Consider the following 16,997-nt stretch of genomic DNA (forward strand, 5'->3'; position numbering starts at 1 on the left):
CAACGCCACCACTTATTATCTGGATAAGTGGTGCTGAGTATGGACCTCTTAATTCATTAGTATATTTATAAGAGGGTACATGAATGGATTTGTAGATGGATTTGTTCCTTTAACAGAGCGTGCAACTGATTGAACTGTACAAGATATGCTTAATCATATATATTAAACCTGTATCAAAAACAGAATCATTCAAAGTGTTTAGTGCTCATTGACTAACTTTAGTACAAGACTTCAGCACGATCACAGTTAGCTGGATAACGTATCCAGCTAATTCAATTCCATCCTGGAATGCCTCTGGACCACCTCTGACTTATGTGGCCAAATGTTTGCCAGATAAATAGTTATTTTGGCTAGAATTTACCTGGATAACTTATTAGTTGAATAAGGACCTCATAAATATTTTTGTGCTTTTTAAAAAAATTATTTTCCCATGTTTCTTCCCTCTGACTATTCACCAAGTGATCCTATTCCTCATGTCAGTAGACATTAATGAAAGGGAGTCTCCTCTAAGGCTGAAACATGACAATAGCTCACAGATTCTGCCTCTGCAATAATGATCTTTCCTCACACCACTGGGGATGATTGTGTGCCATTTTGCTCCCTCTCTCTCTTTTCTTTAATTCCATTTCTTGTGTTTTCCACCCACTTTTCCCCTCAGTGGTCTCTATTCTCCTGTCTCCACAGCTGGCATTGCCCAAACTACTCAGGGGGACCTTCACTGGCCTGAGGGTTGGAGAGGAGGTTCCTCTGAGTTGTACCCTCAGCAATGCTCATTGTCTGGCAGGAGTCACCACAATTATAGCGGTTGTCTCCCACCATCCCTGGTCCTGAATATAACATTTTCACAGACCCAGTAGACCCCTGTTGAATTCTTGGACAATTGGACCGAGGTGGGTCTCCACCATCGGCAGGCAGAGTTGGATGAGGCAGAGACCCAACTGGAGCTTCACCTTTTCCAGCCCACATTCCCCTCAGGTTGAGCATTTGGGTGCCGGGCCTGGCAGGTCTTAGGTGGGGAACTCTGCTGATGGTTGGAAGGTCCGTGGAGGTCACTAGCTGGAGTAGATTTAATACAGGCGAATTCAGAAGTAGGCTAGGGTCAGTGGCAGGCAGTGTTCAGGAATGTCCAGGAAGCAGGCAGTGGTCAATACATGATATCCATCCGAAGGGAAAGGCAGGACGGATAGGCAGGACAGGACAACAAGGAGTAGAACAGGTGGGCAGACCAGTAGATGTAGAGAACTGAAGACTGAGGGACTGAAATACTGAAGAACCGACCACAGGAATTGGAGATGAAGAAAAGGACCACTGAAAACGAAGGCAAGGACTACTAAAGACAAAGCAAGGACTACTGGAACTGACGATGGAGACAAGGAACTGGAACTGAAGATGAAGATGAAGACAAGGAGCTGGAACTGATGACGAAGAATGCCGAAGATCTGTTGCCAAGGCACTGGCGGAGGGCCTGCAGGGGCCTTTTATAGGTCAGAGGGAATGATGTCATCAAGAGGTGCCTCCGGTCTTTCCTGCTGTGGACTTTTTAAAGCTGATGACATCAGGCATATGCGCACCCTAGGAGGAGTGGGACAAGGCGGTGTCAGTGGCGTCCTGCTGTGGGAATCATCGCCGACGTCCTCTTGCATCGATAAACGGCTTCCCGCTGTGCTGGAGAGCCAGGCAAACTAGCGGCTTCGGAGAGTGACAGAAGAAATCTGGCCCAAAGAGTAAGTGCGGCCGTTCACGGAGAAAGCCCATGCACTGCCAAACACAAGAGTATCCCCACTCAAGCCCCCTCCTTGAGAATCAGTGTTTCTTGGAGTGACATAGATGGAACTCCTTCTGTAGATAACGATCCAATATGTTGGAGGATGGGTCCCAGGATTTCTCTTCCATGCCATAATTCTTCCATGACAGAAGGTATTCAATCTTTTTGCCCTTATGGCTTAAGCCCAAGATTTCTTTAACCTCGTATACTGTGTTTTCATTGAACATAAGAACATAAGAATTTGCCATGCTGGGACAGACCAAGGGTCCATCAAGCCCAGCATCCTGTTTCCAACAGAGGCCAAAAACCAGGCCACAAGAACCTGGCAATTACCCAAACACTAAGAAGAACCCATGCTACTGATGCAATTAATAGCATTGGTAGTTACATCCATTAGTTCAGGTGGTGCCCTAGAGTGCCACAAGAGCACTAGTGGTTTGAGTAGTGATACATGGAATATGTTATAATATCCTTAGCGTAGCTGGCAGCTTTAATTGGTATGTGATGAGCCCTGGTCATCAGAGTACAGAGGATGGTTCACTGTAGCATGGGGCCAGGCATGTGGATGGAACCCGCAGGTGTAGGTGCTATGCGTTCAACCACATTCTTTCTCCATCATTAAATTGTGGGGCTGGTCTTCTGTGAGCATCCGCTATCTTCTTGGCTCTGTCAGCGGCTTTCTGGATTAAAAGATTGGTCCGTGCCCATAGGTCTTGCAATTCCTGGGCAGACAGATGGGCCGTTGGAGAGGGCACTGTCACAGCTAGCAGCAGAGGGGACAACGGTTGTTTCCCGTAGACCATTCAAAAGGGCAAGAACCCAATGACTGCATTAATATGGGTATTGTGAGCAAATTCAGCACAGGCTAAGAGGGTGGCCCAGTTGTCCTGGTGCTCATTGACTTATGAGCGAGGAAGGTCTTGAGAGCCTGGTTGATATTTATTTATTTATTTATTTATTATGCTCTGCTTGTCCATTTTCTTGGAGCTGGTATGCGATAGTGAAGTCTAGCGTAATGCCTAATTTCTTACAGAGGGAGCGCCAGTATTTTGCGGTGAATTGTACTCCTCTGTCTGACAATATTATGTTTTGGCAAGCCATGCAGATGAAATACACGAAGGGTAAAGAGGCGTGCCAATTCTGGTGCATACGGAAGATCTGGTAGGAGAAAGAAGTGTGCCATCTTAGAGAAACAATTAATGACGATCCAGCTCACAGTGGCATCATCTGAGAGGGGCAGGTCTATGATGAAATCCTAACAGGTCCAGGGTTCCCTGGGGGCTGGCAATAGCTGTAACAGCCCCCAGGATTGGCCATGCATCATTTTTTTGCTGTGCACATGTCAGGCATGAATCAACATAGGCTTTGACATCTTGCTTCATTTGGAGCCACCAGTAGTATCACTGAAGTAATTCAAGGGTTCGAGCCCGTCCAGGGTGACCTGTGACATGGGAGTCATGATTCCATTTCAACACTTTTGAATGCATTCAGGAAAGTATGACCGTCTTTCCTGGAGGGACCGTCTTGAGAGAAGCCAGAAGTATTTTAGCAGGATCGATGATGTGCCTAGGAGGCTCTGGAGTATCCTCTGTTTGAAAGGAGCATGAGAGAGCATCAGCCTGTTGGTTCTTGAGCGTGGGTTAGTACTACAGTTCAAAATCAAAATGGGCAAAGAAAAAGACCTGCGAACCTGCCTTGCATTTAGCTGCTGAGCTTGGTGAAGATGTTCAAGATTCTAGTGATCTGTATATATTGTGATACAGTGTTGAATTCCTTCGAATATTTATTTATTTATTTAGCCTCTCTCGGTTCCATTCTCTAATGGTGCCGCATACGTGTTTCTGCGCGTCAGCGTGCACTGTCTCCACTCGATTTTGAATCGAGTGGAGACCGAGAGAGGCTTAAGCGCTACAGTATTATATTCAAGATTTGTTTGTACTGCGGATGTGTGTTTGGAATTAATATTTATTTATTCAGTGTGCTTTCATTTAAGCCCCTGAGGTAGCCACTGGAATGTGGCGAAACTCAGCGCGAGTCGTGCATTTTTAATTAATTACAGACGTCTCCACCAATTAAAGATTTAGAAAAGACCCTTGGGCATCTATTCTTTGTTGTTTCAAATTCACAGTTGGCATAGCAGTAAGAATTCCAGTGGGTTATAACTTATGGCTTCAAGGATAGGTGGTTAGATCAGAAGATTGTAGATTTTTGCCGGGAGGGTCTAGCAAAGTGCCATGCTTTATTTTTTTTTCTAAAAGTGAGGTAGCGGCTGAAGGCAGAAAGTTGTCAGTTATGTTGTTCCAAATATTTAATGCATAGCAGCTGAAGACTTGGAGTTTAGTATAGGACAATTTGCAGACGCCAGAGGAAAGGAGGAAAGAAGAGCCGATTGGGAGAATCAGAGTTCTCTGTGGGGGTGTAAAAAGAGCAGAAGTTGAAATAGATATTCTGAGGCCTGTTTATTCATGCACTTGAATAGGATGCAAAGAGTTCTGAATTTTATCCTGCTTTTACATTGAAACATAGAAATGGAGGCAGAAAAGGACCAAATGGTCCATCCATTCTGCCCAGCAAGCTTATGGTATAACTACTGGTCATACAAGCCACCTTTGTAATGTTAGTTTCGCAGACTGGGAAAGTCAGGGCCCTTGGTTTGCTGTTTGAGTCCAATTCCCCATTACCTCTTGCCATTGAAGCGAGAGCAATATTGGAGTTGCATCAACAGCATTAAAGCATATTGGTTAAGGGTAGTAACTGCTGTATCGCAAGTTACTCCCATTGCTATTTGTTTTCCCCTGCCGTTGAAGCAAGGAGCAACGATGGAATTGAATCAACAGCATAAAGGCTTGTTGGTTACGGGAGTAACTGCCACACCAGCAAGTTACCTCCATGCACTCTTTTCTTCATCCCATCTATAGTCTTAAGGGATCCACAGTGCTTATCCCATGCCCCTTTGAAATCTTTACTGTTTTTGTCTTTACCGGCTCCTCTGGAGGGGCTTCTAGGTATCACCACCCTTTCTGTGAAGAAATATTCCTGACATTGGTTCTGAGTGTCTTCCCTGTAGTTTCATTTTGGTGACCCCTAGTTCTACTGATTTCTTTCCAGTGGAAAAGGTTTATCATTGATTGTACATCATGCAAACCTTTCAGGTATTTGAAGGTTGTATCATATCTCCCCTGCACCTCCTGTTCTCCAGGTATACATATTTAGGATCTTCAGCTTCTCCTCATAAGTCATTTGATGCAGGACCCACCAATTTGGTCACCCTTCTCTGGTCCGCTTCCATCCTGTCTCTGGCCCTTTTGAAATATGGTCTCCAGAACTGAACACAATACTTCAGGTAAGGCCTCACCAAGGACCTGTACAAGGGGATTATCACCTACTTTTTCTTACTGGTTATTCCTCTCTCAGTGCAGCTCAGCATTCTTCTGGCTTTTGCTATCACCTTGACACATTGCTTTGCCATCTTCATATCTGACTCTTCCAGATTAAAGCAACCATTAAGCTTTTAACCCCGTACGCTCTATGGTATCACTTCTTATTTATTTTCTGCCTTATCTTCTTTCCAGCTTGTTGCAAGCTTCCAAGTTCTCTTTCCCTGTTGATTGTAACTTTGACTTTTCCTACCTATTGTTTATCTTTCGTTTACTTGAATTGTTACTCCAGTTATACCCTTGTTATATGTAAACCGATCCGATATGGTTATTTACTATGAAGGTCGGTATAAAAAACTGTTAAATAAATAAATAAATAAATATCGCTAGACACTATCACCTCAAGGTCTCTCTCTTGTTCCGTGCACAACAGCCCTTCACCCCCATCACAATCAGCTCTTTTTGATTACCACACCCCAGATGTATGAATCTGCACTTCTTGCCATTGAATCCCAGCTGCCATATCTTTGGCCCACCGTTCAAGCTTCCTTAAATCACGTCTCATTTCTCTCTACTCTTTCTGGCATGTCCACTCTGTTGCAGATCTTAGCATCATTCGCAAATAGACAAACTTTACCTTCTATCCCTTCCCGCAACATCGCTCACAAAGATATTGAACAGAAACCGGTCCCAATACCGATCTCTGTGGCACTCCACTTAACACCATTTTCTCTTCAGAGCAGATTCCATTTACCATCACACGCTGTCTTCTATCCGTCAACCAGTTTGTAATCCACGCCACCACCTTGGCAATCACTCTCAAGCTTCTCATTTTATTCATGCGTCTTCTGTGTGGGACCGTATCAGAAACTTTACTAAACTCCAAGTAAATAACATCGAGCACTCTTCCCTGATCCAATTATCTAGTCACCCAATCAAAAAAATCAATAAGATTCATCTGACAGGTCCTTCCCCTGGTGAATCCATGCTGTCCTCGGATCGAGCAAACCACCACCGGATTGGAGATAGTTCACTATCCTTTCCTTCAGCAGAGTCTCCATTAATTTTCCCACCACAGATGTGAGGCTAACCAGCCTGCAGTTTCCAGCCTCTTCTCTGCTCCCACTCTTGTGAAGCGGGACCACCATCGTTTGATCAGGAGCCAGTGAAATTGTTGTAGTGTTGGTTTTATGTGGTCCGTTGCTTTGTCTATACCAGAATTAATGCATTGTATTCTACTAGGAGCCAGAGGCACATCATACCCATATTGTGAGATGGCTATTGAATAGAGAGTTACACTAGTCAATTCTGCTGGTTATTAGCACATGTAAAGACAGTAGCAAAACACTCTTTATTAAGATAGTTGCACAATTGGTGGATCTGGTGAAGATGCCTGAATGTGGTTCTTACCACTTTCATGATGTAAGTTTCCATACTGAGGTTCTGATTGAGTTGAAGCCCTAGGCTTCGAACTGGGTAGATAGTGATCATAAGGGATGATCTTGGAGGCTGATCCAGAGAAGTTCTGATTTTGAGAGGTTCAGTTTGAGTTTATGGTCAGTAAGCCATTGGGCTACTGCTGTGAGACAGTTATTGAGATTAGCAATGGAGGAAGTTTGCTCAGACCCAATTTTGAAACACAGTTGAATGTCATTTGCAGACAGATGCATTCAGTATTGAAGTACTGAATGAGGCCACAGATTGGGCAAATATAAATACTGAAAAGAACTGGGGATTGAGCCCTGAGGCACTTCACATGCAAGGTCTCTGAGTTTTGAAGGTTTATTCGCTCAAGTAATAGATTGTACCCTATTAGACAGAAATGACTTAAAAATTCTAAGGGCAGTGCCTTTGATGCCATTGTCTCTTAAGCACCAAAACCGAAGTTGGTGATTGTCAGTATCAGAGGCAACAGGTAGATCTAATAAGACAAAGAGGGAGTCACCGCCTAAGTCAGCATGTAGATGGATAATATTTGAGATGGCTAATAGGATAGATCAGTTCCATGGCCTTTCCTGAAGGTGGATTGGTAGCCGTATAGGAAGCTGCATTCCTCTTTAAAGTCAAGTAGTTGAAGGTAAACCACTTTTTCCACTAGTATGGACAAAAAGAGAAGGCTGAAGACTGGCGATAGTTGTCAATTATTTTCCAGTGAGAGCCAGGATTCTTCTGGTTAGGTTTGATAACTGCCCTATTGTGTGAGAGAGAGAACCATAAATTAGAATGGCATTTATTATAGCAGATTGCTAGGGGCTAGGTTGTGCTTCAGATTGCAGATGAATCTGGAGGGATAGGGTCTAACAGGCTCAGGGACTGACTGTTTGGAGGATTTTCTCCACCTCTTGTGAGGAGGTGGTTGTAAAGATAGATAGTGGGATACAGTCAGGAAGGAGTTGTGTGATTTGTCCAAGATTTGAAGTGGATAATAGCCTTACCATGGTGATCATGAGCTGGGATGGGAGGCAGAGGTGGAGGCATCCAAACTAGACCTAATATTTGGATTTCCTTCATGAAGAGCTGAGTGAAGTCTTCTGCTGTGTGATTTGCTATGGTAGTAAAGGGTAATTGGGAAATCGGGTTTGGAGAGATTCTATTCAAGTGTGAAAATTACTTGGGTGGTTCATGCCTAGTTTGAGTTGTTTGGAGTCCTTTTGGTTGTCGAATGGCTGATTTGTATTTTTTGGAGTGTTCTTTGCAGAAATGAAGGTTGATATCTGTCTTTGTTTAGGCCAAGCCCGTTTGAGTTGACAGGATTGATTGTTGTTTGAGGAGATGTAAACCTTTGTAGAACCATGGAAGGTTTCCGGGGATCTGGTAGAGTTCTGTTTGAGTGGGGCTAGGGCCTCGATTGCTGAGAAGAATTCATCATTTCATTGTTGAACTAAGAGTTTGAGTTGGTCTGTAGTGGTAATAAGTTTCTGTAGTAGTAATAGTTGCTGGTATGTTAAGAAGTTTCTTAAATTTTCGTTAGTATCTATGGATAAATTCCTAAAGGGAAGTTTGGGTGTGGGGATAGGATGAATTTGTGAATTGGAATAATAGCCTAGATTAGTTTGTGATCTGACCACTGAAATTGTGTTGGGATCAAGCTTAATGTTTGAAAAATGGAAGATTAGGTTAAGAGAGTGCCCATAATTGTGTGTAAAAGGTCATCCAAGGTCATTTGTGTTGCACTTGAAGGAAGAGCATAACCTTTAGGGGTGGGGCATCCTCTACATGATATTGAAGTTTCCTTGGACCAGAAGTTGTGGGTGATGGTAGCACTGTCACATAAGAATTTGGGATAGTTTAAGGAAGGACTTGTAATTCTCTGGAGGGCAGTAAATGAGGTTGAGTTTTGGGTCCTCATTGCCTTGAAATTTAATTACTAGGCAGTCAGATTTGTGAGTGCTACCAGCCTATATCAACATTTGTGCTGTAGAGTTTACCTGAGAAAATTAGATATGTCATGGTGAGTTGGACCAAAGTTCCATCAAAATTAGCATCTTGTATCCAACAATGGCCAGTCCAAGACACTAGGAAGTACCTGGCAGATTCCAAAGAGTAGATCCATTCCTTAGTGTTTACTCCCAGGAATAAGTGATGGCTTCCCCAAGTCTTCCTAGCTAATAATGGTTTATGGACTTTTCTTCTAGGAATTTGTCCAAATCGTGTTAAACCCAGCTAAACTAGAATGCCTTGACCACATCCTCCAGCACAAAGTTTCTATAGCTTGATTATACATTGAGTGAAAAAACATTTTCTCTGATTTGTTTAAATCTGCTGCCTATTAGTTTAATGGGGTGTCCCCTAGTCTTAGTATTCTTTGAAAGTAAATATAACTGTCACCTACTTACCTTATCACCCCACTCATGATTTTATAAAAGATCTTTGTTCAAAATTGGAAGAAGGATCCAACAGAAGAAAATAGGATAATGCATAATGCAAGTTAAATGTAAGACATTGATAAGACAAGCTAAGAGAGAATTTGAAAAGAAGTTGGCCGTAGAGGCAAAAACTCACAGTAAAAACTTTTTAAAATATATCCGAAGCAGAAAGGGAGTCAGTTGGACCATTAGATGATTGAGGGATTAAAGGGGCATTTAGAGAAGATAAGGCCATCGCAGAAAGATTAAATGATTTCTTTGCTTCGGTGTTTACTGAAGAGGATGTTGGGGAGGTACCATGGGTACCATGAGAAGGTTTTCATGGGTAATGATTAAGATGGACTGAACCAAATCACGGTGAACCTAGAAGATGTGGTAGGCCTGATTGACAAACTGAAGAGTAGTAAATCACCTGGACCGGATGGTATACACCCCAGAGTTCTGAAGGAACTAAAAAATGAAATTTCAGACCTATTAGTAAAAATTTGAAACCTATCATTACAATCATCCATTGTACCTGAAGACTGGAGGGTGGCTAATGTAACCCCAATATTTAAAAAGTGCTCCAGGGGCGATCCAGGAAACTACAGACCGGTTAGCCTGACTTCAGTGGCCAGGAAAAATATTGGAAAATGTTTTAAACATCAAAATCACAGAACATATAAAAGGACATGGTTTAATGGAACAAAGTCAGCAAGGCTTTACCCATGGCAAGTCTTGCCTCACAAATCTGCTTCACTTTTTTGAAGGAGTTAATAAACATGTGGATAAAGGTGAACCGGTAGATGTAGTGTACTTGGATTTTCAGAAGGCGTTGAGAAAGGTCCTTATGAGAGGCTCCTAGAAAAAAGTAAAAAGTCATGGGACAGGTGGCGATGTACTTTCGTGGATTACAAACTGGCTAAAAGACAGGAAACAGAGAGTAGGATTAAATGGACAATTTTCTCAGTGGAAGAGAGTGGGCAGTGGAGTGCCTCAGGAATCTGTATTGGGACCCTTACTTTTCAATATATTTATAAATGATCTGGAAAGAAATACGATGAGTGAGGTAATTAAATTTGCAGATGATACAAAATTGCTCAGAGTAGTTAAATCACAAGCAGATTGTGATAAATTGCAGGAAGACCTTGTGAGACCGGAAAATTGGGCATCAAAATGGCAGATGAAATTTAATGCGGATAAGTGCAAGGTGATGCATATAGGGAAAAATAACCCATGCTATGGTTACACAATATTAGGTTCCATATTAGGTGCTACCACCCAAGAAAGAGATCTAGGTATCATAGTGGATAACACATTGAAATCATCGGTTCAGTGTGCTGTGGCAGTCAAAAAAGCAAACAGAATGTTGGGAATTATTAGAAAGGGAATGTGAATAAAATGGAAAATGTCATAATGCCTCTGTATTCAGAGTACTTAAATCACAAGCGGATTGTGATACATTACAGGAGGACCTTGCAAGACTGGAAGATTGGGAAGATGAAATTTAATGTGGACAAGTGCAAGGTGTTGCATATTGGGAAAAATAACCCTTGCTATAATTACATGATGTTAGGTTCCATATTAGGAGCTACCACCCAGGAAAAATATCTAGGCATCATAGTGGATAATACTTTGAAATCGTCAGCTCAGTGTGCGGCAGCAGTCAAAAAAGCAAACAGAGTGTTAGGAATTATTAGGAAGGGATGGTTAATAAGACAGAAAATGTCATAATGCCTCTGTATCGCTCCATGGTGAGACCGTACCTTGAATACTGTGTTCAATTCTGGTCGCCACATCTCAAAAATGATATAGTTGCGTGGAGAAGGTACAGAGAAGGGCAACCAAAATGATAAAGGGAATGGAACAGCTCCCCTATGAGGAAAGGCTGAAGAGGTTAGGGCTGTTCAGCTTGGAGAAGAGACGGCTGAGGGGGGATATGATAGAGGTCTTTAAGATCATGAGAGATCTTGAACGAGTAGATGTGACTCGGTTATTTACACTTTCGAATAATAGAAGGACTAGGGGGCATTCCATGAAGTTAGCAAGTAGCACATTTAAGACTAATTGGAGAAAATTATTTTTCACTCAATGTACAATAAAGCTCTGGAATTTGTTGCCAGAGGATGTGGTTAGTGCAGTTAGTGTAGCTGGGTTCAAAAAAGGTTTGGATAAGTTCTTGGAGGAGAAGTCCATTAACGGCTATCAATCAAGTTTACTTGGGGAATAGCCACTGCTATTAATTGCATCAGTAACATGGAATAGACTTAGTTTTTGGGTACTTGCCAGGTTCTTATGGCCTGGATTGGCCACTGTCGGAAACAGGATGCCGGGCTTGATGGACCCTTGGTCTGACCCAGTATGGCATGTTCTTATGTTCTCCCTATCAGGGCTGAAGGACCCAAACATGTTTAATCTTTCTTCATTAGGGAGCAGTTCTATCCCTTTTATAATTTTTCTTGTCCTTCTCTGTACCTTTTCTAGTTCTATTTTATCTTTTTTGAGATGGAAGTTAGAAATGCACACAATACTCAAGGTGCAGTTGCACCATGAATTGATATAGGGGTATTGTGATATTTTTATTTTCCATTTCTTTCCAAATCATTCCTAACATTCTATTTGCTTTTCTGACTACCATTGCACTGTGAGCTGAGGATTTCAACGTCTTCAAGATCCTTTTCCTAGATGATGACTCCTAATACAGAATCCAGCATTGTGTATATGTAGTTAGGATTAATTTTCCCTTTATGCATCTCTTTTCACTTGTCCACATTAAGGGCCTCATTTTCAGAGTAACTTCTGCATGTAAAACAGAATTTAATGTGCATAAATCATTCTGAAAATCAACCAGGACCCAGTGTGTACAAAAGTATGTGAGTAATCCGGTTTTGCATATACGTTTACACACACAAGACCTGATTTTAAAAAGCATTTACATGCTTAAAATTGGGTTTTGCATGTGTAAATTTACTTTACTCAAGTAAGTGGGCTTTTGAAAGTTGTTATAATAGTATGTTTAATTTATGTGCTTAACTCCTTTGAAAATTACCTTCATTGAGAGTAGGCATTCCAGAGGATGGAGTTGGGACAGGGAAACGACTTGCTTGCATAATTTCATATTTTCAAAAGTATGTGTGTATGGCACAAGTTATGTGCTATTTGGAACAGGTGTAAATTTGTGGTGGACAATTCCGCATGTATCCAGTCAATTAAAAAAAGATTTTCAAGGCAAATTTATGTTCATAATTTTTCTTTGAAAATCCTCAGGGAGTTGTAAAATTACTCTCTAAATTTCATCTGCAGGTTAGATGCCCAGTCCCTTAGTCTCGCAGTGTCCTTCTGCAGTTCCTCACAAGTCTACTCGTGTTTTAACAAAGTTTGAATAATTTTGTATCATTTGAAAATTTGATCACCTCACTCATTGCTCCCCTTTCCAGATCATTTATGAATATGTTAAACAGCACCAGTCCCAGTCCAGATCCCTCGGGCACTCCACTATTTGCCCTTCTCCATTGGGACTACTGATAATTAGTCCTACCTTCTGTTTCCTGTCTTTTACCAATCCACAATAGGACACTGCCTCCTATCCCATGACTTTTTAATTTCCCAGGAGTCTTTCTTGAGGCACATTGTCAAATGTTTTCTGAAAATACAGATATCTATATCGACTGGCTCATTCCTATTCACGTCTTTATTTGCACCGTCAAAAAAATCTAATAGATTGGTAAGGCAAAAATCAAAATTCATAATTGCTAAATTCATGTTGGCTCTTCCCTATTAGACCAAATCTTTATGAATAGCTTTTATCGTTTAGCCTGGCAACATCAGGCTCACCAGTCTGCAGTAAGAACATAAGAACATGCCATACTGGGTCAGACCAAGGGCCCACCAAGCCCAGCATCCTGTTTCCAACAGTGGCCAATCCAGGCCATAAGAACCTGGCAAGTACCCAAAAACTAAATCTATTCCATGTTACTGTTGCTAGTAATAGCAGTGGCTATTTTCTAAGTCAGCTTAATTAATAGCAGGTAATGGACTTCTCCTATACTAACTGCACTAACCACATCCTCTGGCAACAAATTCCAGAGTTTAATTGTGCGTTGAGTGATAAAGAACTTTCTCTGATTAGTTTTAAATGTGCCGCATGCTAACTTCATGGAGTGCCCCCTAGTCTTTCTATTATCTGAAAGAGTAAATAACCAATTCACATCTACCCGTTCTAGACCTCTCATGATTTTAAACACCTCTATCATATCCCCCCTCAGCCGTCTCTTCTCCAAGCTGAAAAGTCCTAACCTCTTTAGTCTTTCCTCAGTGTCCCAGATCAACCCTAGAGCCCTTTTCCAAATATCAGAGTTACATTGGAAACCCTCCAGAACATTGGGTATTTGCATAATATGGGACTGGTGATCCTCTCCTGCTTGCCGGCTAATAGGTCTGGGAGCTAGTATTGCTTAACAGGTGAACATTGGTCATTGATCAGAGCACATGTGACTTGGAAAAAGTGTTGACTAGTTTTGTGGCAGTGTAACAGGTGGCAGGAAGATGGCAGGGAAATGTTCTTGCTGGAAAGGTTCTGCCTGTCAGCGCTATACTTTTAAGGGTAGGAGTGGGGTTGGCTGGAATGGGATATGGAATTGGTACAGTATTGTTTCTAGGAAGGATTGGGTCATAATAATTGTGTTGTATACGGGCTGTGTTTTATGTATTTAGACTTGTAACCTGGGCTATCAAAATAAAATAAATCCTATCATGGATATGCTCCAATGTGTTTTATTAAATATAAATCCAGGTGGAACCTAAGCCTGGCACAAAGTGTAGATATTTGATTGTACAGCTTGATGATTATCAGTAGGCAAAGGTGCTGGCAATCAAAGAATCATGCAGCCTACATTTGAGTGCTTCCTGGAACCACTGGATTTAGTTACACTTCCTAAAACAGCAGTTCTTCACTTTTTGCTGTGAGTAGAAAAAGTTGGAATAGTAATTGCAGGAATTACTTTTCTAAAGTGATGTTCTTCAGAAAAATCAGATGTTTTAGTTTAGTTAAATAAGGACATTTTCCATGTGGTTTCTGTTATCTATCTGATTTAGGATTATCCTCCTAATTGCTGCTGATTTTAATTTTACAGAAAATAGGAGGCACTGTTGCTTTAAAAACAATATTATCGGCATCCTGCGGCAAATGCTTGTACAAGAATGCCTGGAGGCTTGGACATTCAGTCCAGACAGTCTTCCTGAATCAGCCTGTGGGTTTCAGCTGCTGCAATCTCTTTCCCTGGTACTACTTGTTTTATGCACAGAACTCATAATCTGATGTTTTATATATCTAATTTAAGGTCCATTAGAGTCGAAGAAAAGGTAAACGCTGTTGTCTTAAACAGACGTGTCAACTAATGCCTTAGGGAGACTATTGTTGGGGAACTGTGGAAGTCACATTTATTTGTTTATTACAGGGCATTTGAAATGGACCAAAGCTGAGGATATTGACATAGAAACACCAGGATCTATTCTCGTGAACACCAACCTGAGGGCTTTAATAAACAAACATACTTTTGCTTCATTACCTCAGCACTTTCAACAATACCTCCTGCTTTTGCTCCCAGAAGTGGACAGGCAGGTGAGTGAGAGCATAATGAGTATTTTGTTTCTTTAAGAGTGTTCAGTTTGTCAAACAGCAATACTTTCCTAACCTTCGTCTACCTTTCTTCAGAATGCAATTTCCCATTATTGCTAGCTCCGTCATTAATGCTAGCTTTATAAAGAAAATAAAAAATGCAATTAACAGCTTTGCCATAAAGGATTTAGGACAAAATTTTAAAAGACTACAAAGTGATTAACATGCTAGAAGAACAGTTAACTTATCAGATCATTAAATATCTCTTTAAAAATTTGTCCTTTTTGCCAAAGGACTGCATGGTGAGCCTACAAAATAGTGCAAGAAAGCATTGGTGAAATACATGGAAATACTAGGTATTATAACCAACAGAAAAAAAGAGATGTTAATGCTTCTACACAAACCTTTGGTGAGACCTCAAAAAATGATATACCTATAGTAAAGACAGTCCAGAGAAGCACTACCAAAACGTGGTAGAGCCTGCAACTTAAGCCCTATGAGGTGAAACTTAGGGACCCAAGTGTATATATTTCCTAGAGGAGAGAGAGAAGGGGGGAAAATATGATAGAGATATTCCGATGCCTCAAATATGTAAATAATGCATAATAGGCAAGCATTTTTGAAAAAATGGTCATGTTGTGAGGCTTAAAAAGAGTAGACTAAGCAATAACCTAAATAAATATTTCTTCATAGGAAGGGTAGAGGATATATGGCATAGCCTCCAGATGGAGGAAAGAACAGTGTCAAAACTCAAGAAAATATGGGGTAAGGACAGAGCATGCTATTATGTTAAGCGCTTTGCAGGCAAACCCCGCGAATCGTCGCCCTCACTTCCAGTCCCAGGCCGGCCACGGCTTTCCTTGGCTTGACGAAACACCGCCAACTCGTCTCCTGGCCGGACGCTGCTGTCTGACGTGGCAAGATGCCGCCGGGCCACCACGCAGCAGGACACGGCCGACTCCAGTGCGCCGCACCTCTCGTAAGTGAAGTGCGCACATCACGCTCCTGCTTTTAAAGAGGCCACGGCGGGAAAGACCCTGCGGCCTCTGAAGATGATGTCATCAGTACTGCTCTATAAAAGTAAAAGCTCCCCAGAAGTAACTCGCCTCAGCAACAGGTCCAGATACCTTGAATAGTGCATTTTGCTTCTAAACTTGTTTCAGTCTTTATCCCAGCTTATTCCAGTCTTTGTCTCAGCCTGTCCCAACTCTCCCCTGTCTTGCCTGCCTGTGTCAGCCCTATCCAACCCTCCTCCGCTTCCTCGGATGGATACCGTGCTTGACCTTCAAATTGATTCTGGATACGCCTGTTTGCCACCTGCCTCTGACCTCCGCCTGGACTCTAGTTCTCTGTACGTACCCGGATCAGTCCAGGCTCCTGGGTTTTGCTTCCCCTCCAGCAGATGGAGACAGAGAATTTTAAGGGACTCCATCCTATACCCCTGAGGTGCCACCTAGAGTCTGTCAGTATTTCTCTGTCTCCAGCAGATGGTGGAGGTGCAAAACCTTTAGTCTGGGTTTGGTGTTAGGTTTTTAGTTTGTTGGTATTCGTTCCTTCGGGAATCTTAAAAAGACAAGGATTTTGTAAAAAAAAAAAAACCAAAAGAATACAAAGAGAGAAGATATCTCTTTAAGCCTCCCAGGGGGTTGCTAGGTCCTGGTGGGGCCATCCCCTCTGGTAGCAGAGGCTCTGGAGCAGAGGGTTGGGAGCCCTGTAACTGCCCATGGCTGACGGTGATACTGGGGAGCCCGGTTCACTCACCCTCTGAAGATCTGCGCACAGGAAAAAAAAAACCAACAACAACGCTGAGGTGATTTGTTTAATTTCTGAGCCGGCTTAGCGATCTCTTTCGGCCCGCCTTCCTTCCGACGTCGTTTTCGCCATCCTTTTCAGTTCCTACGAGCTCCCAGGGGTTTGTCTTGGTCGCGCTGGTTCTTTTTTCGGGCCCCGATTCTAATTTAGCTCGGGGATCATGCCGCATGATGTGGCCTGCGGGCCGGAGTTTGTACCGTTTGCTTGTCGGGAGGGGAAGGCTCTTCGGGGAAGCCGATTCCGGCAAAATCGCATCGCAGCAGCTCTAAAGCACACAGGGACCCTGGAAGGGCAGAATTGCTGCAGCAGCCTCAGGACCTTTTTCTCCTCAGCACAGGTACTGAAGCCTTACTGCGAATATTCATGGAGCAGGAGAAGGCTGCCCTGGGGGAGGGGAGCTCCCGTCACCTCTTTCGCCATGTCCTGCTGCCCCTGGGGGGTGACTTGCAGGCAGCTCAGATCTCTTCCTCAGAGGAGGAACAAGGGAAAGACTTGGATGAGTCTTCTTCCTCGTTCTCCTCCAATTTTGTTTTGTTGCTGTATAAAGCCTTCAAAGCACGGAAAGCAGCAAAGAGCCAGGG

At 42.5% G+C, this 16,997-nt stretch overlaps 1 protein-coding gene across 1 annotated transcript in view; it reads left to right on the top strand.

The window, feature by feature from the left end:
* The window catches only part of ASXL3 (ASXL transcriptional regulator 3), a 367,079-nt gene that overhangs the window by 237,953 nt on the left and 112,129 nt on the right, over window positions 1-16,997 (top strand). Inside the window, exon 9 of the mRNA XM_029591205.1 lies at window positions 14,444-14,607. Within this exon, the coding sequence (XP_029447065.1) occupies window positions 14,444-14,607 (164 nt within the window). The remainder of the gene's footprint in view (window positions 1-14,443; window positions 14,608-16,997) is intronic.

The sequence above is a fragment of the Rhinatrema bivittatum genome, chromosome 2 (genome assembly GCF_901001135.1).
Source record: "Rhinatrema bivittatum chromosome 2, aRhiBiv1.1, whole genome shotgun sequence".
NCBI classification, from domain to species: Eukaryota; Metazoa; Chordata; class Amphibia; order Gymnophiona; family Rhinatrematidae; genus Rhinatrema; species Rhinatrema bivittatum.